Source organism: Mobula hypostoma, chromosome 2 (assembly GCF_963921235.1).
Source record: "Mobula hypostoma chromosome 2, sMobHyp1.1, whole genome shotgun sequence".
Lineage (NCBI taxonomy): Eukaryota > Metazoa > Chordata > Chondrichthyes > Myliobatiformes > Myliobatidae > Mobula > Mobula hypostoma.
In genome coordinates, this window is record NC_086098.1 from 236,382,498 (window position 1) to 236,402,888 (window position 20,391).

Sequence of the window (20,391 nt, forward strand, 5' to 3'; positions counted from 1 at the left end):
AGTGAAATTTGGAGAAAAAACGTCTCTGCTGTTTGTATACTTGTTCCGAAGCTTTGATATTCTGGCAAGACTCCGGCCCTTTCTTACCCCAGTACGCTCGGACTGAATCATCTAACGTTTCCTTTCCCCAGTGAGCAGGATCAGTGCTGTAAGGATCCTCAGTAGCAGTAACGTTAACATTAATGGCGACCCGACTTGGTTGTTCGGAAGCCTCTGTGGTCGGGAATCCCAAAGTCATGCTCCCTGCCTCTTCAACGTCAGCTGCTGACTGTGGCGAGGACGGTGGTCCTGTACTAACGCTAGCGCTAGCTGTTGAACAAGTCTCCATTTGTCCACCGGTCTCAGACTGTGTCAAGAGTGATGGTACTGCTGCATCATCAAGAACAGGTTTAAAAAATTCTGTCAATTTCAATGTCTTTTTTAATGCTTCTTTCTCACGGTCCTCTTTTTCTTGTTTCTCTTTTCTTTTCTGTGCTCCACTCTCGTATTTTTTTTGTCTGCCATGATAATAGCTACCTATTTTGGGCCCCTCTGCAGCTCGGGCCCCTGGGCTGCAGCCCAGCCTAGCCCTGCCTGGATACAGGGCAGGAGGCGGACCTACAGCTCCGGGCCAGCTCTGGATGAGGTTACCGACTGTTCCTAAAGGAGAGGTCCACATACAGCACCGCCGGTGGTCACATCATCCAAACTTACAGCCAATCTATGAAAGTAACAATATGGTTGGTTGGCCCTTGACTGTCGATTCACCATATCCCCTCGGAGAGAGTGCAGGAGAGGTTCACCTGGATTAGAGAGCATGCGCTATAAACAGAGGTTGAATTGTTTTCTCTGATACAGGTTTATAAAATTATGAGCGGCGTGGATAGGTTAAACAGTTAGAAACCTTCTCGCAGGGTGGGAATGTCAGATACCAGAGGGCATAGTTTTGAGGTGGGAGGTGGGAGGTGCGGGACAGGTTTCTTTTTAACATAGACAGTGGTGCAGCCAGGGCAGATAGTGGAAACAAATACCATAGCAACGTTTAAGGGGCATTTAGACGGAGAGGGTATGGAGGGGTATTGATCACAACAAACAGAAGGGATGTTGGTTTGCATCAGCGCATAGGCGGGCCTGTCTCTCGCCATAATCAATTACATTTCACCTTCAGTTTGAATGATGGTATGGCCAGAGGGCCGAATGGTCGCAGGAATTTTCCGGAATAACGAGAGCTGACGGACAGCAAGTGGAGGTTCGCACTTCTGCCTAACAGCTGTTTGTGTGGGGGTTGTTTAAATAGTTTATTATCGAAAAGTGAAAAAGGCTTGCATGCCGTCCGTTCGGATCATTTTATTACAGCAGTGCGTTCAGATAGTACAAGGGAAACAATAGCAGTGTGCAGAATAGAGTGGTGCAGAATAGAGTGCTACAGTGAGAGCGAGAGTGCAGTGCGAGCAGACAATAAGGAGGAGCAAGGTCATTAACGAGGTAGATTGAGTTCAGAATCCATCTTATCCTACCACTCGGTGCTTTTATAACAACAGGGTAGAGGGGGTCCTTGAGCACTACACCCTGTGACGGCGTGGGTCTCCTCGGGAGCTCCGGTTCCCTCCCGCAACCCAACGATCGGTGGGTTAACTGGCCAGGGTAGAATCTGAGGAGTTATCGGGACTGTGTAAGGACAGGACTCAGGGCGAGCCTTGGGTTTGCTGAGAGAGCAGACTCGAATGGCTGAGGGGTCTACCAAGTTGTTGTGACCCACTCCTGCACCACCCCTCTCCATACTAATAGGTCACCGAGAGGCTGGACGACCTCCGCGCTTCCGTGGACTAGTCCCGCGGGGCTGAGAGCATCGCTCCAACGAAGCCGGCGAATCCGCCGGACGCTCGGGTGATGTTCTCGCCCCCACCCCTTCCTTCCCTTTTCTTTTGCAGGCCCTTCCGCGGAGGTCTCCACCGCCCCCGGCCCAGCTGCGGAAGAGGACGGAGGCCCAGGGTGGACGGAGGCAGACGACGGTACCCCGACCAGGGGTGAAGGTGTCGGCCGCCGAGGCTGGACGGCGGGAGTGAGGCCCGAGCGGGCGAAGAGCAGCCCAGATCCGCCGTCCGGTCCGCCTACTGACCGGGCCTCTTTGCCCACCTCCCGGCTTACCAGGATGAGGAGCCAGAGCCCTCATAGCAGTCGCCCCGAGACCTTGCGGCCCATCGCGCTGGAATGTCCCGGAAGTCCGGCCAACTGCGCTAGAGAAGGGAGCGGTGAATCTGCAGGGCCGCCGGCTGCAGGGAGCCCGGGTTCGGGCTGGGGATGGGCTGGGCTCACGCCGGCCGGCAGCGGAGTATCTAACCCTGCGTCCTGGGACCCTCTTCGGACGGAAGCCTGGGACCAGGCCACTCCAGCGGGCGCAGGTTTGGCGGAGGGTTCCCTTCCCACTGCTTGGGCCTCGCCTCCCACCACTGGCCGCCAGAAGCCAGGGATATCGCCGGGACCCGCCACTAGTGCCACCCCACCCGAGTCCCGGCCCGGGCCTAAGCCCTGGCCCGAATGCCTGCCCCCAGCCCAGCAACCCACCAGGCCCAGCGGAGCGGCGGCTGAGTCGGAGGGCATCTCGCCGAGCCCGCCCACCGTAATCCACGTGTCCCTTGGTCCCACGGCGCCGACCCAGCAGGACGCCCACGGACGGGCAGCGGAGCTGACAGGTAACCGCTGGCGCCTCGTCCTTGGCGTCGTGGCTGCGCTGCTGAGTGGTATCCCGGGATATTGACAACCCCTCCGCTCATTTGCCGGCACCCTGGGCTTCTGACATCCCATCCCTTCACCCGCCGGCACCCCGGGCTACTAACACCCCCGGCCATCACCTAACAGCACCCAGGGCTACTCACACCTCTTCCCTCACCCGCCAGCATCCGGGGCTGTTGCCTCCGTCCCTCACCTTCTGGAACCTCGGGACACTGACCTGCGCCCTTCACTCCACGGCAGCCCGGGATAATGACCCCGCTACTAATCCGGGGCTACTAACCCTCCGCCCCTCACCCGCTGGCACCCCGAACTACTAACACCCCAGCTCATCACCTAACAGTACCCAGGGCTACTCACACTCCCTTCCCTCACCCGCCTGCACCCCTCACGGCCGGTATCCCGGGATGCTGATCGATCTCCTCCGGATTCCGCCTCTCCCGCCCTTTTTGCAGTCAGCCTATAGATATCTAACCTCGTCTCTTCCATCTTATAGACCATTCTTCTACCCAGTCAAACCTCTGACCCTCAAACTAACCTGCCCTCGCCATTTCCAGCCATGCCTGAGATATTCAACCCTTTTCCCTTCTGACACCATTTCTCATAAAACACTGACCGCCCACCTCATCTAACCTCCCCCTGGCGGCTGGGCCAATAACTAGCGAACGCCTCCTAAGCTCACCCCTTATAATTCCACCCCAAACAAGAGAAAATCTGCAGATGCTGGAAATCCAAGCAACGCACACAAAATGCTGGAGGAACTCAGCAGGCCAGGCAGCATCTTTAGAAAAGAGTACAGTCGATGGTTCGGGCCGAGTCCCTTCGGCAGGACTAGAGACAAAAAGCCGAGGAATAGATCTACTCCTCCGCGTTTTTTTTCTCCAGACCTGCCGAAGGGTCTCGGCCCGAAACGTACCACCTCTATCCACTGCTGTCAGTGTTCCGGAGTACTGACCTTACAAACCTAATCCCAGCCCTATCTAGCCCCGAGTCTTCCACCCATTCTCACCGACTTCCTCCAACCCTGTCCCACTCTCACCCAACTGTGTTCCACCCACCTAGCCCCGTTAATCTGATAACATCAGACGAAAGCAACAAATCATTGCTGGATTGTCTCAGCGGGTCGAGCAGCATCTGTGGGGGCAAATGATTTGTCGCATTTCGCCCTCCAGACGCTGCTCGACCCGTTGAGTTCCTCCAGCATTTCTTTGTTGTTCTGGCTTCCCGCATCTCTCGTGTCTCCACACGGCCGATGCCGAACAAAAATATTCCGGACTGTCCTCTTACTATCAAGGAGAGTTTGGTTTAAGCTATTTATACAACAGGGCAATGATTTTTTTTTTCATTGGCAAACTGAACTCAACGAGTTTCAGCTTTTTCAATAGGAGTCTGGTCCCCGGCACCGGCAGCTATCTATCCCCGGTTCCAGCCGCGATCTACCTCGAGCTCCGGATGTGAACTACCCCCCACTCCCGCACCGGTCCCAACTCCCCTCGGCTCCCCCGTCAGATCCCACCCCCTGGACTAACTAATGACCTGGATATTGGGCTACAGGAATTTGACTGGAACCACCCTCCATTTCTACTACCCCCAACATCCTTCTGCTCCACCCATTCTAAAGCCTATATCAACCCCACCCACCCCGTCCTTTCCCGCTGCCTTTAACTCCGCCAGAGTCCCGGGCTACTGTCGCTCCTCCCCGCTGCCTTCTTTGCTTCTTTTCCTCCCCCATATCGCCCGCAATAATCATTTGAACCCCTTTCTCCCCTCTACTTTAACCCTAACAGTGTCCTGGGCTACTAACTTCTTCCATTGCTAACTCCACTCCATTGTAAATCCAGTTCGCCCTCTAACCACGCCAGTAACCCGGCCTACTAAACCCCACCCCACCCCTCATACAGCCTCCCCCCCCATTCTGTCAACAAACCCAGAAGTCAAGGTGAAGAGACCAGCACGAACTTTAAACAAAAGAGTGCGATTCTTGCCTGTGCATGATGGTACTGCGCTTCTATGAAGTGAAAGATCTAATAATTTCTGTGAAAGTATTATTAAAAGTATTTTATACACAAAAGGAAAACAGTGCTGTATCTTTATTCTTGAATTCCGAATGCATTCTAACGTCAACTCTCTGCTATTGTCACTAACCTTTCCATCCGCTCCATTCCATCGATCCCCAAGGCGTTCCGCTGGGAGCGGGGTGCGGGACTGGCCGGGGAGAGGCGTAGCCGGCTCTGACAGAGAAAGAGGAAGATCTGGGTCTGGGTCTGACCCGCAGGTTTAGCTGGAGACAGGTCTTGTTTATTTTAGAGGCATGGAGTCATATCTGAACCATTTAAACTGCCCACTCCCATCGCCCTGCAACGGCACCGTAGCCCTCCATACCCCTACCATCCATCCACTTATCCAAACTTCGTCAAAATCGAGACTGCGTGCACCACTTGTGCTGGCAGCTCGTTCCACATTCTCATGACCCTCAAAGTGAAGCTTCCCCTCATGTTCCCCTTAAATCTTTCACTTTTCACCCTTAACCCATGGCCTCTGCTTCTTGTCCCATCCAACCTTAGTGGGGAAAAGGCTCGGCAAAATCCTTGTAAATTTTCTCTGTACTCTTTCAACCTTATTTATATCTTTCCCGTAGGTAGCTGACAACAACTACACCAATACTCCAAATTAGACCTCATCAATGCCTTATACAATTCCCATCTCCTTTACTCAATACTTTGATAGTTTGTCCTGCGGGGCGGGGCGGGGTCAGCTGGGAGAGCGGCTCTGGGGCAAGTCGAATTATGCCCCTTTCCCTATTCCACCTTACCCCTCCAAAAAACTCATACGGAAAGCGTAATGGGACATTTGCAAGATGGTATTGAGTGGAAGGATGACGATTGGCCTGTGTTTCTGTAGCAGCAGTTCCCAGAGACCCCACCCCCGCAAGATCCCACAAGCAATAACACGTGACCACCACGGCGTTGCCTGGCCGATCAGCTGACACAAAGGCGCCTTCTGTTCTTTACAAAGGTGGCCTTCCTTCACAGACGGTACCTGGCCGGCGATGGGACGTCCCAGGGGAGGCCCTACGCGAAGCCCGTGCCCCCTGTGAGGGAGGTTACTGGCGCCGGGCCTCAGCTGCTAGAGTGGTTCCTAAACTCCGATGTCACAGGCCCACTCATAGGCTTCGATAGGTTCGCTGACCCAGCCCAGAGCTTTCCTCGCGGGGTAGAACCCAGGGTGCTTCGCTTCCACTCTCGAGGGTTTTCAGCTTCGCTGGTGGACCCGGAGGAAAAAGGGTTGCTTGAACAGGTGAGTGGACAGTTGGAGAGATGTCTACTCCTCAAGGCCTGAGGTTCCCCGTCCCAGCTAGAAATTCCCGTTCCCACCCCCAGCATTCCTTCACCACTTTCAGCATTTACGATCCAGAGATTCCCCAACTCCCTTTCCCGAAGGATTCGTCCTCTGGCAACTTTCTTCCATCGGAGGTGCCGGGAGAAACGCTGTGGGGATCTGGTGAATTTGACCGGTCCAATGTGGCAGGCTCTTCACCGCAGTGGGGTTGGTATTCGTGTGCAGACCCACAACGCAGCGCGTACTAATGCCCGCTGCAAAGTAGTGCTAGACTCAATACATTGTGCGGACGATGGACCATCTAGATTTGAGTTCTCCAACTGACAGGAGGTGCCAGCTACTGTGTAAACGAATCCGAGAGTTGCAGATAAAGTTGGGAGGTAGTGACGGGAGTCTAACAAAGTCTGGGGGCGAACAGGGGAACAATACACAAACAAAATGCTGGAGGAACTGAGTGGGTCGGGCAGCATCTATGGAGGGAAATGAAGAGCCGACTTAACGGGCAGTTTCCTGACTTCCAGGACAGCATTTCAGCACCTTTCAGTTTGGCCTTGACCACCATAGTTGCACTGGAACAACACAGACCAAATGCTGAAGGAACTCAGCAGCTCAGGCAGCATCAGTAGAAATGAAAGGGAGCGAGGACAAGCTGGAAACTGATAGGTGAAGCCAGGTGGTGGACGGTAAATGAAGTGAGAAGCTGGAAGGTGACAGGTGGAAAAGGTAAAATGCCGGAGGGGAAGGAATCTGATAGGAGAGGAGAGTGGAACAGGGAAGAAAGGGAAGGAAGAAGGAAACCAGGGGATAGATGATAGGCAGGCGAGGAGAACAAGTAAGAGGTCACTAGTTCCTAAGTACTTCCATCCCCTATCAAGAAGGTCTTTAAAGCTCTCCGATTCTTTCTTGACAGCTGAAAGTAAGTCACCGCTCCACCCCTCTAGCACCCTCCTACATCTGACGGAATTGGGTCTTTCGGCTCCTGCTACTTTCTCCAGACCGTAGCTAGGGCCCACGCAGCTATGCGCTCCTGCTTTTGCGTCGGCCATGTGGAACAGTCTATGTTCAAAGCTTGTACCGATTACGCTGCCCCCCCTCCCACTCTTTCTCCGCGACATAAACGCGGCCCCGATGAAGAGTCTCGGCCCGAAATGTCGACTCCATAGTTGACTGACCATTAGATTCCCAGCATCTGCAGATCTCTGGCGGCACTGAAGGTGAAGATGGGTTTAGGGGATCTTGAGCAGTTTCTCTGGCGTGGGCGAGCCGAACCCGTCTGGTAGACAGAGAAGGGCGCAATATTTTGAAGGATCAAGTTGCCATGGTTTAGGATACAGTGATTGATGGTGCGGGGAGTTTTGGAAAGGATTGAAGAGGGGAGGGAATCCCAGAGCTCGGTGTCCGGGCGGCGGAAGATGTGGAGAGGGCGGAACAGAACAGGATATATTTTCCACCGGTGACACTGGATGGTATTTTTTTTAACCGGGGATGGGGATGATCCGAGCCCCGAGCCCACTGTATGTGAACACACTGCTTCCAGTGTAGGGCCGGGCCGAGAGCGGACACACGGATCCCAGTGCTCGGGGCGAACGGCAGGCTCCCAACCCCTGCTCCAAGCACAACAGGAGTGTTTTCAGTGGGAATCAAAACATAGGTGCTGGCGTACCACTCTGACTGATTAAGCCCCTCGCACCCCCCCCCCAACACACTGATCGACATCGACATTAGTAATGACAGCAAATGACACACACGCAGATTAACCCCGCCACTCTTCCACACCGAGAGAAATACCTCTGTAGTAATGGGTACTAATTAACTCTTGAACACACTGATTATCCCCACAATCTACACACTAATTAATCCCTCAAATTAATCAATCACACACACACACACACACACACATGCACACACGAACACTCACACGTCCTTCCCCTCATACACATTCACAGACACACTCACTTACACACCCTGTCTCACACGCAAATACGCATACCGTTTTTCACACACACATACACTCACACTGTCATGCACATACACAGACTCAAACCCACTCACTCACCCACACATATACACACACTTTCACTCACACACACACTCACACATGCATGCTGTCTCACGCACACACTCAGTCAGAAACAGACGCCCGTACACTCACATCCCCAAACACAATATTCATATACTCAAGGCACACACACACAGTCCCTCTCTCACACGCACTCATGCACAGATACTATCTCACGTAAACACGCTCTCATCCAGACTCACATACGCACAAACTGTCTCTCTCTCACACACAACCACACACTCACACACGTACACTATCTCACATTAACACACACACACACACACACACACACACACACACACACACGCACGCACACAGAGTATCCTCGACGCTGACTCACGCTGATTAACTCCTAGGGAAACACGCACCATTTATCTCCGCACGAACAGCCACCTATTGTCGCTGCACAGCTCTGCCGCCGATTATCACCAACCCCGATTAATCCCGTCGTTGATTACTCCCTACAGGCATCTCTGCGGTAACAGGCATTTAATACCCTACGCACCGATACTCACCATTAACCCCGTAAATGATTAACCCCGAAACTAAATCTCATTGATCACACAAACTGCTGGAGTAGCCCAGCAGGTCTGGCACTCTCTATGGAAATGAATAAACAGCGACGTTTTGGTCCGAGACCCTTCATCAGGACTGGAAAGGAAGCGGAAAGACGCCAAATTAAAGATGGGGAAAGGGGTGGAGGATAAGGGAGAAGGTAATAGGAAGGATATCAGTCTACTGGAGAACCAAGATATTTATTTCTGTGAGAAGTGTGTAACATTCGCCTGTCATCACCTGACGCAGCCCAGCCGAGTGCAGGCAGCCATTTCGGACGTGAGGAGTCAGGAACTCTGAGAGTGCAGGCTTTTCCGGTGCGCTGGTTGCGCCACTGTGAACACTGATCACGGAGCAGGAGATGACGGGCATTCCTGCAGTAGGACTGTACAGCTGATCTCATACCTTCCCTGCCTTCTCGTCTACAGGCTCCTGCTACCCAAATCCTTGCAAGAACGGAGGTACGTGTGAGGAGAAGAAGGGGGGTTACGCCTGCCTCTGCCTCCCGTCCTACGCAGGCAGCCTCTGCCATAAAGGTCAGTCCACTTCAGCAGGTACAGTGCGTAAGGGAGGGGCGGAGGGAACGCCGCGCTGTTGGAGGGCGGACCGAGGGAGCGTCACTTCGTGGGACGGGCAGTACTGAGGGAGCTTCACTATGAGGTACTGTGAGGAGGGAGCTCCAATGTGGGAATGGGGTGGTATGGGTTAGCTAACACTGTTAGTGGGTATGTGAGAGCGCCGCGCTATTGGAGAAACGGTACTGAGGGGGTGCCACGTTAAGAGGGACAGTACTGAGGGAGCTTCACTGTAAGGTACTGTGAGGAGACAGCTCCAATGTGGGAATGTGGTGGGTACTGTGAGGAGAGAGCTCCAATATGGGAATGAGGTGGGTACTGTGAGGAGAGAGCTCCAATATGGGAATGAGGTGGTATGGGGTGGCTGTTAATGGGTTTGAGGAGAGAGCGCCGCGCTATTGGAGAAACGGTACTGAGGGAGTGCCGCTGTAAGACGGACAGTACTGATGGAATGTCACGTTGTAGAGACCGGACTGAGGGAGAGCCAGACAGGAAGAATGGTGAGGAGCAAACGCCGCGCCGCGGGAGGGAGCACCGCTCTGTGGGAAGGGCGGTACTGAGGGAGAGCACTGCCTCTGACAGTGCTTTGGGAATGCGTCTGCAGTCTGTGGGGAGAGGGCTCGGAGTAGTGGGTGATCTGGGGGAGCTGGAGTGAAAGAAAGGGAGTGATGTTGCGGAGTCGGTCGAAGGCAACTGGGGCGGGGGTGTTCTGTCTACCTGACGGTCTCTCTCACTGCCCTACCGCAGACGTGCAGACCTGTGAGCCGGGTTGGCTGAAGTTTCTGGGCAACTGCTACAAGCACCAGAAGGGGCGCCGCACATGGGAATCGGCGGAGGAAAGCTGCCGTCAGGAGGGCGGCCACCTCGCCAGCATCCTGAACCCCGAGGAACAGCAGTTCATTAATGGTGAGGGCGCCATTCGAGGCTGAGACAGGTTCTCCCCCTTCTTCCTCAATCCTCTCCCCTTACTCACCACACCCCTTAACCCCTCAACACGCCCCCCTCCCTTCTCACTCCCCACCCACATCTCACCTCTTTCCCCTCCCTCTCACTCTCCCTCCTCACCCTCACCCCCACACCCATCCCCTCCCGCTCACCCACATCCCCATCCTCCTCCTCCCCCTCACCAACATCCCTCATCCCCCTCCTCCCCATCAGCCCCACCCACCTCCCCCAACCCACCCCTCCCCCACCCTCATCCATATCCATCACCCTCCCTACTTCCCTCTCACCCCATCGACATTCCTCACCCTCCCTTTTCCCTCCTCACTCCCCACCCACACCCCTCACCTCCTCCCCTTCCCTCCTCGCCCTCAATAGCACCCACACACCTCATCCTCCCTCCTCCCCTCACCCCGCCCACATTCCTCAACTAATCTATTCAATATACGTATACTGTAATTTATTTATTTGTTATTTTTTTAAATTTGGATTATTATTTATAATTATTATTATTTTTCTATATTATGTGTTGCATTGAACTGCTGCTGCTGTTAACAAATTTCACGTCACGTGCCGGTGATAATAAACCTGATTCTGATAATCACCTCCTTCTCATCCACACCCCTCACCCCACCCCATCCTCACCCATCGACCTCCTCCACCCCTCACACCCCAGACAGGCCTCAACCTCCCTCTCCCTCCTCACCTTCACCCACACCCACACCCCTCCCCCTCCTTCCTCCCTCTCTCGCCCACCTCGCCACCCCCCTCCTCCCCCTCACCCTCCCTCCTCTCCCTCACCCTCCTTTCTCCCCCTCACCCCCTCAGCCTACCTGCTCCCTCACATCCCCACCCATACCCTCACCCTCCCTCCTCTTCACCGCACACCCAGATCCCTCAACCTCATATCTACCCACATCCTTTTCCTTTCCTCTTCTTCCTCACCACCATACACATTCCTCACCCTTTCTCCTTCCTCACCTTCCCACTTCCCGCTGCACTCTCCCTCCTCCGTCTTCACCCTCACACCTATCCTTCACTCACTCCTCCCCTTCACACCCACACACCGCTCACCTTCCCACTTATCCTCCCATCTCCCCCTCACCCTCCCTCCAACCCCTCACCGCATACCTATTCCTCCCCCTCACCATTCCTCCTCCTCCCCAAACCCTCCCTCCTCCCCTTCGCTCCCCCACACAGCTTTCACCTCTTCTCCTCACCCCCTACACACTCCCCTTATCCTCCCTCACTCCAAGTCTCCCCCTCACCCCGCCCACATCCCTCACGCTCCTTCCTCTGTCCTCTCCTTTTCGCACACCTCTCTTCCTCTTTCTCCCACCTCACCCTCACCCATACTCCTCCAATATCTCCTCCCCCTCACCCCACCAACACCCCTCCCCCTCCCTCCTCACCGTCACATCCACCCACAACCCTCAGCTTCGTTCCTCCCTCCCCTACTTCTTCCTTCTCACCCCCACCCACACCCCTCACTCTTTGTCCTCCCTCTCACCCCCACTATCCCTCACCCACCCTCTCCCTCCTCCCCTCAGCCCCACCAACACACCTCACCCTTCCTCATCACCTTCGCAACCTCCCACACACCTCACCTTATCACTCCCCCGTTACGTTCGCCCACATCCCTCACCGGCCCTCCTCCCCCTCACCCCACCACATCCCATACCCACTCCTCCATTTCCCCCCTCGCCCTCACCTTCGCTCCTCCCCTCACCTTCATCCCCACCAACACACCTCAGCGTCCCTCCTACCCCTCACTCTCCTCGGCACCCTCACCCCCACCTACATCCCTAGCTCTCTCTCCTCCCCCTCACCTCCACTATCCCTCACCCTCCATCTCCCTCCTCCCCTCAGCCCCACCAACATTCCTCACTCTTCCTCATCACCCTCGCAACCTCCCACACACCTCACCTTCTCACTCCCCCCTTACCTTCGCCCACATCCCTCACCATCCCTCCATCCCCTCACCCCACCACATCCCATACCCATCTCTCCCTTTCCCGTAACCCCACCCTCATCCCTCCTCCTCGCTCCTCACCCTCACCCTATCCACATTCCTCACCCTCCTTCCTCCCTCTCAACCCTCACACACCCCTCATCCTCCCTCCTCCCGCTCAACTCCTACACCCATCTCCCTTTCTCCACCCTCCCTCTCCCTCCTCCCCTTCAGCCTCACCCACACTCCTCACCCGTTACCTTCCCACTCACCCTCCTTCTTCACTCCTCCCACCTCACCTTGACCACACCCCTTAGCCCTCAGTTATCACCCCTCACCCTATCCCTCAGCACTCACATCTCACTCTCCCCACCTCCTAAATTGTCCGCATCCTTCCCTCCCGTACTCTCACCTCTCACTCTACCACCCTCTCTGCTTCCTCCACTACACCCCGCTTATCCTGAACTCCAACTCCTCGACCCTTTGGTCCTAACTCCACACTCACGCTATCCTGTTCCCCTCACCCCGGCACCCTATTCTGTTACCACTCACTCTGCACCCTCACTTCTCATCCTTCATGCTGCCCCGTCTCTCACCCCTTGTCCTACCCTTGCTTTCACTCTCGGCCACTGTTCACTCCTCCATCTCTCACCCTTCTGTTCCTTTCATCTTTCTCCTTCACTTCTATTTTCCCTCTCTCCACCCTCATCGGACACCCGTCACTGCAAGACCATAAGAGATAGGAGCAGAATTAGGCCATTCGGCCCAACGATCACCTTCCTGCTCCCATAACCCTCACCCTTCCATTCCCTCACACAACGTACAATTCCTCACCTCTCCCTCCTCCCCTCACTCGTTCGTTCTACCCTTTTCCCTCAATCCTAACCCTACCTGCCAGTTCCTCACTCCTCCTCCCTCACCGTGCCCATCACGGCCTCCTACACACGCCCACTTCAGCTACCCCTCAGTCCCCATTCCTCAGCGGGCGTACTGATTGCTGGGATGAGGGACGACTGTGGGATGGGACGGAACAAGAGAGTTCGTACAGACCGTGGATCAGTAGGGCGAAGGGTGTTCTAAAGAGTCACGGGTTAGGGAGAGGGGTGTGCGGCGACGAACGTGCGGAGGATCCCGCAGACTGATGGGGCTGGGGCTGCGGCCCCGTCTCGGAATCGGGACGGGGTTCGAGTGGTAACCTCGGGCGCGGCTGACTCATCGAGTTCCTTCCAGCTGGAGAATGGCAGGGAGTGGGCAGCAACGGGAAGGTTCAAAGTTCAAACTATATTTATCATCAAAGTACTTAAATGTCACCATATACTTAACCGGGATTCATTATCTTGCGGCCTTTCACAATAAATACAAACGAAACAATAGAATCAGTGAAAACTACACACAAACAACAAATATGCAAAAGAGGACAAATTGTGCAAACGCAAAATAAAAACAAAATAGTAATAATAATAATATGTTGTGTCCAGAGTTCTGTCAGGGGCGGGACTGCACTGTGCTCAGAATTCTATCTGGGAGGGGGCTGTACTCGACATTGAATTAGTGTGAGGATGGGAAGTGTCTGTGGAATAACACTTCGGGAACTGTGACCATCATTTTACAGCATTATAGAAAAAGGAAGCGTACAGAGGAGATTTACAAGGATGTTGCCTGGGTTGAAGAGAGTGCCTTATGAGAATAGATTGAGTGAACTTGGCCTTTTCTCCTTGGAGTGTTGGGGGAAGAGCTGTGACCTGATAGAGGTTTATAAGATGATGAGAGGCATTGATCGTGTCGATAGCCAGAGGCTTTTTCCCAGGCTAACAGGAGGGGCATAGTCTTAAGGTACTTGGAAGTAGGTACAGAGGAGATGTCAGGGGTAGGTTTTTCACACAGAGAGTGGTGGGTGCGTGAATGCACTGCCGGCGACGGTGGTGAAAGTGGATACAATCGGGTCTTTTAAGAGACTCCGAGATAGGCACGTGGAGCTTAGAAAAAAAAGGGCTATACCGTAGGAAAACTTTAGGCAGTTACTAGAGTAGGTTTCGTGGTCGGCACAACATTGTGGGCCGAAGGGCCTGTAATGTGCTGTAGATTTCTATGTTCTATGTTCTAATATAAATAAGTAACAAATAATATTGAGAACCTGAATTTCAGAGTCCTTGAAGCTGTGTCCGTAGGTTCTGGAATCAGCTCAGTGTTGGGGTGAGTGAAGATACCCGATCTGGTTCAGGAGTCTGATGGTTGCTGGTGGGACCTAAGACTCCTGTAGTTCTTCAAGATGGCAGCAGTGAGAAGAGAGCATGTCTTGGGTGAAATCAGGTGGAGAACGGGAACGGCTCCGTGGTGAATACAGCCAGCTTGAAGGGCTGAATGACTTCTGGCCGTTTGCTTTCTGCTCTGATGCCTCTTTGGAATTGTGGACAGATAACTTCAAGGAATACCAGTGGATCGGATTGAACGACAAGACGATCGAGAATGACTTCCAGTGGTCGGACGGGAACCAGCTGGTGAGTGCTTCGTTGGTGACGTGGTGTCCTCAGGAGGGATAGAGGCCAGCCAGAGGGGTGGACGTGAGAGCAGAGCTCCACGGAGAGATCTACGGGTGGAGTTTTCTGGTGAGGTCCCGTGGGTGATACCTTCTGGTGAGATAATGAGTGGGATACCCTGCAGAGATCCCTTGAGTGAGATTCGTTGCTGAGATATATGGGTGAGATACACAGTAGAGGTCCGTGAGTGAGATCCTTTGGTGAGATCTGCGAGTGAGAACCGCTGCTCACGAGTGAGGTTCACAGGGGGAGATTCGTTGGTGATATCCGCGACTGAGGTCCACAGTGAAATCCATAGGTGATGTCCCATACGTGAGATTCCATGGGTGGGATCCGTTGGTGGAATTCACTTGTAAGATATATAGTGTGATCCACGGGCCAGATCTATAGGAGAGATCCATGGGAAAAATCCAAGGGCGAGATCTTCTGGTGAATCCCGGATGCAGCGAGTCCGGTGTATGTCGGGAGTAGATAGAGCGGTAGGAACTCTTTTCATCCATTGCCTAGTGTAGCCCAGCGAGATCGAGTTTCAGTTGTCCTGGGATGGCGGGTCTTCACCTTCAGCCCCATTCCTTCCGGAGTCAAGTCATCTGAACAGAGCCACACAAAGCGTGAAAAAGGACACTTCAGCCCATCAGGTATCTGCTACCCGGGTCTCCCCACCAGCAACACTGACATGGGTCATTTCATGCTGAGGACCTTCCCCGTGGAGTGCCGCGGTAGGGGGTAGTGGTAGTGGGCGGAGGAGGGAGGAGACTGAGAGAATTTAACGTACTGGTTAGCGCTACACTATCACAGCACCCGCGACCCAGGTTGAATTCGTGCCACTATCTGTAAGGTCATTCCACGTTATCCCCGTGACCGCGTAGGTTTCCTCCGGGTGCTCCGGTCTCCTCCCATAGTCTACAGAGATACGGGATTATATGTTAAATAAATAAGTAAACAAGTGCGTAAAAAGGTAAATAATTGCATGAATACATTACCAAATAAACTTTATTAGACAAGTGGGCGCACTTTACAGAGTCGAAACAGGCTGCTCCTGTTGCTGTGTGGGGCTTGAAGACTGAGCGACCCGCTGCTGGCGATCCTAATGCTGCCTTCTTTCCCTGCCTTGCTCCGTACCCTACCACCCCACCCATCCCACGCAGCTCTACGAGAACTGGTACAGCGGTCAGCCGGACAGCTTCTTCTTGTCCGGGGAGAACTGTGTGGTGATGATTTGGCATAAGGGCGGCCAGTGGAGTGACGTCCCCTGCAACTATTTCCTGGCCTTCACCTGTAAGAAGGGGCTCAGTGAGTATCCAGCGCGCCGCAGTGTTGCAAATCCCCCCCCAAGCCCCAATCACCACCCCTTCCCCCATTTCACAGAGCAAACCACACACCCCCCGTTCCAAGCCCAACTTCGTCGCAAAGACCCACTCTGTCGTACAGTCCCACCGCGTCTCACAGACGCGAATACCGCTTCCCATGGACCCACACCCCTGTCCCACAGGTTCAAAACCCGTCCCACAAAACCAAACCCCATCCGACAGACGCACATCCCCGTCCCAAGTCCCAAATACCATCTTCCCTTCCCCAGTTCCACAGAACAACCCAATCACAGAGATCTACCCACCAGTTAACTTCCAACTCATGACTAAACCCGCCCCAAGGCCTTTAACCCATCCGAAGCCCCAAATACCACCTCTCCCTCTTCCCGTTCCAAAGACCAACCCCCGTCCAAATGATTCACACCCCGTTCGACAGACACACTCCACCACCGTCTCCAAATCCCCCCTTTCGATAGACCCAACCCTGCCCCAAGCCCAACCTCACCACAAGGCCTCTACACGTTCCAAAGACCCAAACATACCCCCATTCCCACTCCCGTCTTACAGCCCCACTCAACGTTCAACAGAACCATTCTGACCTGCACCGTCGCCCCGCTCAAATCCATCTTCCCACACACCCACCCCCGTCCTACTGATCCAAACCCTTTCCGACAGACGCACCACCCCATGCAACTCATCAACAACCTCGTCCCATACAGCCAAACTCCATGCCAGCCCCGTCGCCATTCCAACAGACCTAGCCCGGTCGAACAGAGTCAGAACTCCTACCCTTTGGATAAGTTCACCCCGTCCCGCAGACACAGCACAGTCCCGCGGACACACATCTATTCCACAACTTAAAAATTCCCGATCCTACAGACTGATCAATAAGGTTAACCGGGTGCTCAAGAAGCGGTTTGGCATTTAACGCCTTTATCATTCACGACAAGGAGTTAGGTCATTATTTTACAGTTGCTCTAGACATTGTTGAGGCTACATTGGGAGTATTGTGTTCGGTTTTGGCCACCCTGCTGTAGGGAGGATACCATTAAATTGGAAAGAGTGCAGTAAAGATTCTTAAGGATTTTGCCGGGACTCAGGGGATAGGGTGGGTTATAGAGAGAGGGTTGGACATTATTCTTGAATAGAGCAGACTGAGGGGTGACCTTACAGAAGTGTAGAAATCATTAGGGACACGGATAGGGTGAATGCGCACAGTCGTTTCCCTGGGGTTGAGATAGAGGACACAGATTTACCGTGAGAGGGCAGAGTTTTGATAAAAACCCGAGGGTCAATATTTTCACCGGAGGGTGTCAGAATATGGAACGAACTGCCAGCGCAGGCACGTCAACCAGATTTAAGACACTTGGACAGTACAGGGAGAGGAACGGTTTGGAGTGATATGGGCCAAAGGCAGACAAATGGGACTAGAATAGTTGTGCACCTTGGTCAGTATGAACAGGTTGGGCCAAAGGACCTGTATCCGTGCTGCGTGATACCATGTTTCTGTGAACCTTGTTCCCCCTTCTGCTTTAGGCGTCTCGCTCTGTTACAGATCCCGCCACCTCCCCCAAGCGCTATCCCTTCGCCCTGTTTCCTTCCATCACGTACTCTCCTGACCCGGGGTCAAAGATTAGAACAAAAACCTCGCTTCTGGGATTCGCCCCCTCGACACTTCGCGGGACTCGAATCCAGGACCAATTACCCACACGGTGCCGGCTGAGGTCTCACTGGGGAACTGGGGGGGGGGCGCGGGGTTGGGGCTACAAACATTGAGCGACCGAGGTCGTGGCTAGAGTCTGTACCGGGATAGTTTTTCCATTCCCGGCCCGGTCTACCCGTGATTCCTTACTCACCGCCGACCAGGTGAATCCTACACCAGAGCTCTCTTTGTTCTTCCTCCTCTCTACCCCCTCCCTTCCACTTTTCCACTCCCCCCGCCATCTCGACTGAGGCGCCTGCGGTTCCCCGCCGGTTCCGCAGCGGACTCGGATACTTGGCAAGACTAGGCCGCGTTACCCGGTCGACTCGGTGGTGAGGTACGAGTGCACCGAGGGTTTTGTCCAGCAGCAGCGGCCCACCGTCAGGTGCCGGGGCGACGGCAGGTGGGAGAGGCCACGGATTGTCTGCACACCGGGTAAGACTCGGCCCATCGAGACGTCCGGGGGTGTGGGTTGGGTGTCGGGGTAGAGATACAGTGATGTTAGAAAGGCTGGCAGCACCCTAGACAGAACATCTTCCTCCTTCTCTTGTTCTGTTCTCTTCCTCTCTCTCTCTCTCTCTCTCTCTCTCTCTTCACTTCCCCTTCCCTCTCTCCTGCTCTCTCTCCACAGTTTCTCTCTGTATCTATTTCGCTGTACCTCCTGTCTAACTGTTTGTCTGTGTCTCTCTGATCTCACTCCACATCCCCGGAAGTTGCCGCGCCGAGGTTGAGCCGCATTGTGCGATGGGCGTTGTTGAGGGATCGCCGAAATGAGGGACATAGGAACCCCCATTTGGAAAATGTGTCTGTGGGGTGGGGAGCGACATTCACTCTGTGTCTGACCCTGGGAGTGTGTAATGGGACAGTGTGGATGGAGGTTCACTTCCGGTCCGGCCTCTGGCAGTGTGTGATGGGACGGTGTAGAGGGAGCTTCTCTCCGTCCGTACTGGAAACATAACGCACTGCTCATCCGCGCTCCACCAGTGACCGTATCTTTGTTGTTTTTATCTCACCGCAGCCTCCAGGTACGTTCGTAACTGGCGGACAGGGAACAGTAGCTCTCCCGAGGCTCCCGGGCGCGTAACCGGCTCTCACTGATCCGCTTCGACAGTGCCGCAGAGTCTCTTACTAACCCATTCGGAACAGCCGCAGCCCGAGCCTTGCGTCTCCTTCGCAGCGCCGGCGTGACACCGGAGGGAGTGCTCCTGCTCCGAGGGGCAGACATTTACCAGGAATCAGGAGCCCCTGTGCTGCTCTGCCGCCGTCTCCTGGCCTGCACCGGCTCCCTCTTTCCTCTTGGGCGCGGGATGGTGGAGAGATATCAACTAAAGCTGGGAAGGAATGACCCGCCTCTCCTCAGACACCTCGTTCACTCATCTCCACTGCTGCTCTCATGCCCGAGCTTCCTGCAACATTCCCAGTCTCCTACATCCGCTCCGAGTTTCCCCATTGCCAGCACTCCCTGACTCCCGCTTTCATTCGCGTCGCGCCCACCGGCTTCACGTCTCAACACCCACAGCGAAACCCGTCCAGAAAATGCCGCTGGGAATATCCATATGGAATAATCACAGCGTTAAAGGGGACGCATCCCTGGGAGGGTTAATTGAAAGCTGAATTAGTCAATGTCCTAAGTCTCAGAGCGCCTTTTGGAGCAGCATACAGAGAGCTTCACACTGTGTCTCATCCCGGGAGTATGTGGTGGGGCAGTATACAGGGAGCTTCACTGGATGTCTGACTGCGGGAGTGTGCAATGAGACAGTGTGGTCGGAGTTTCACTCTGTGTCCAACCCCGGGAGTGTGCGATGGGACAGTGTGGAGGGAGTTTCACTCGGTCTCCGACCCTGAGAGTGTGCAATGGGACAGTGTGGAGGGAGTTACACTCTCGCTGACCATGGGAGTGTGTGATGTGATGGTATGTAGGGAGATTCATTCTATCCCTGAGGCGAGACTGTGTAATGAGACAATGTAGACGTAAAGGGAGCTTCACTGAATCTCTAAGTCGCACACTGGCAACTATTTGTGAAGGGAGATCCCAATCTAAATTGAACAGATTGAAGGTTTCCGCCGCTGCCCTTGACGTTTGAGCGGTGTTTTGCCGTGTCCGTGAACCGAGTACACCCCCCGCCCTGTGTGAATTATTACGAGCGGACGTTCCGAGCAGGACTCTGTGTCGCACCGTGTCAGGCGCCCACACCTCATCCGCGAGGGGGAGACTGAGCTGTCGGCTTCAGGAATTTTCAGCCAACGATTTCAATGGTAACATTTTTTTCTCGACTTGCAATAAAATTTGTGAAATAATATACTTTGAGTTCTACGTTTTATTGGACCGCTGAAGTCAACCACGATGCCTCTAAAACATGGTCAATAAACCAATAGACAACCTGCTTCTGGAACTCCTGACGGATCCAATACCTTTCCCATTCTCTCCCACCGAACACGATCCCTATTGCGTAGCCGTCAGCGTTACGCGTTACAAGGTGAGAGATCGGGGTTCAGTATCGCCGCTGCCTCTCACATTCCAAAGATGTAAGGTTAGTGTTAGTAAGTTATGGGCGTGCTATGCTGGCGCCGGAAACTTAGCGACGCTCGCGGGCTGCCCTCTGCACATCGTCGGACTGTGCTGGTCAAAGTCGCAACATACGCTGTGTTTCGATGTGGCGATGTGAATGCGACAAATAATCTAATCTGATCATTCGCATCCACTCCCAC

General features: G+C 54.1%; 1 protein-coding gene across 7 annotated transcripts in view; it reads left to right on the forward strand.

Annotated features, from left to right (window-relative positions):
* LOC134342947 (brevican core protein-like) overlaps positions 1-19,980 on the forward strand; it is a 45,670-nt gene extending 25,690 nt beyond the window's left edge. For 6 of the 7 annotated variants that reach the window (XM_063041667.1, XM_063041671.1, XM_063041670.1 and 3 more), the window contains 7 exons: positions 1,911-2,672; positions 9,094-9,201; positions 9,988-10,146; positions 14,549-14,631; positions 15,819-15,963; positions 17,935-18,117; positions 18,701-19,980. In XM_063041667.1, coding sequence (XP_062897737.1) covers positions 1,911-2,672; positions 9,094-9,201; positions 9,988-10,146; positions 14,549-14,631; positions 15,819-15,963; positions 17,935-18,117; positions 18,701-18,780 — 1,520 coding nt within the window. In that variant the 3' untranslated portion in view covers positions 18,781-19,980. The remainder of the gene's footprint in view (positions 1-1,910; positions 2,673-9,093; positions 9,202-9,987; positions 10,147-14,548; positions 14,632-15,818; positions 15,964-17,934; positions 18,118-18,700) is intronic. The other variant, XM_063041672.1, reaches the window with a different exon arrangement.
* Positions 19,981-20,391: the final 411 nt, after the last annotated feature.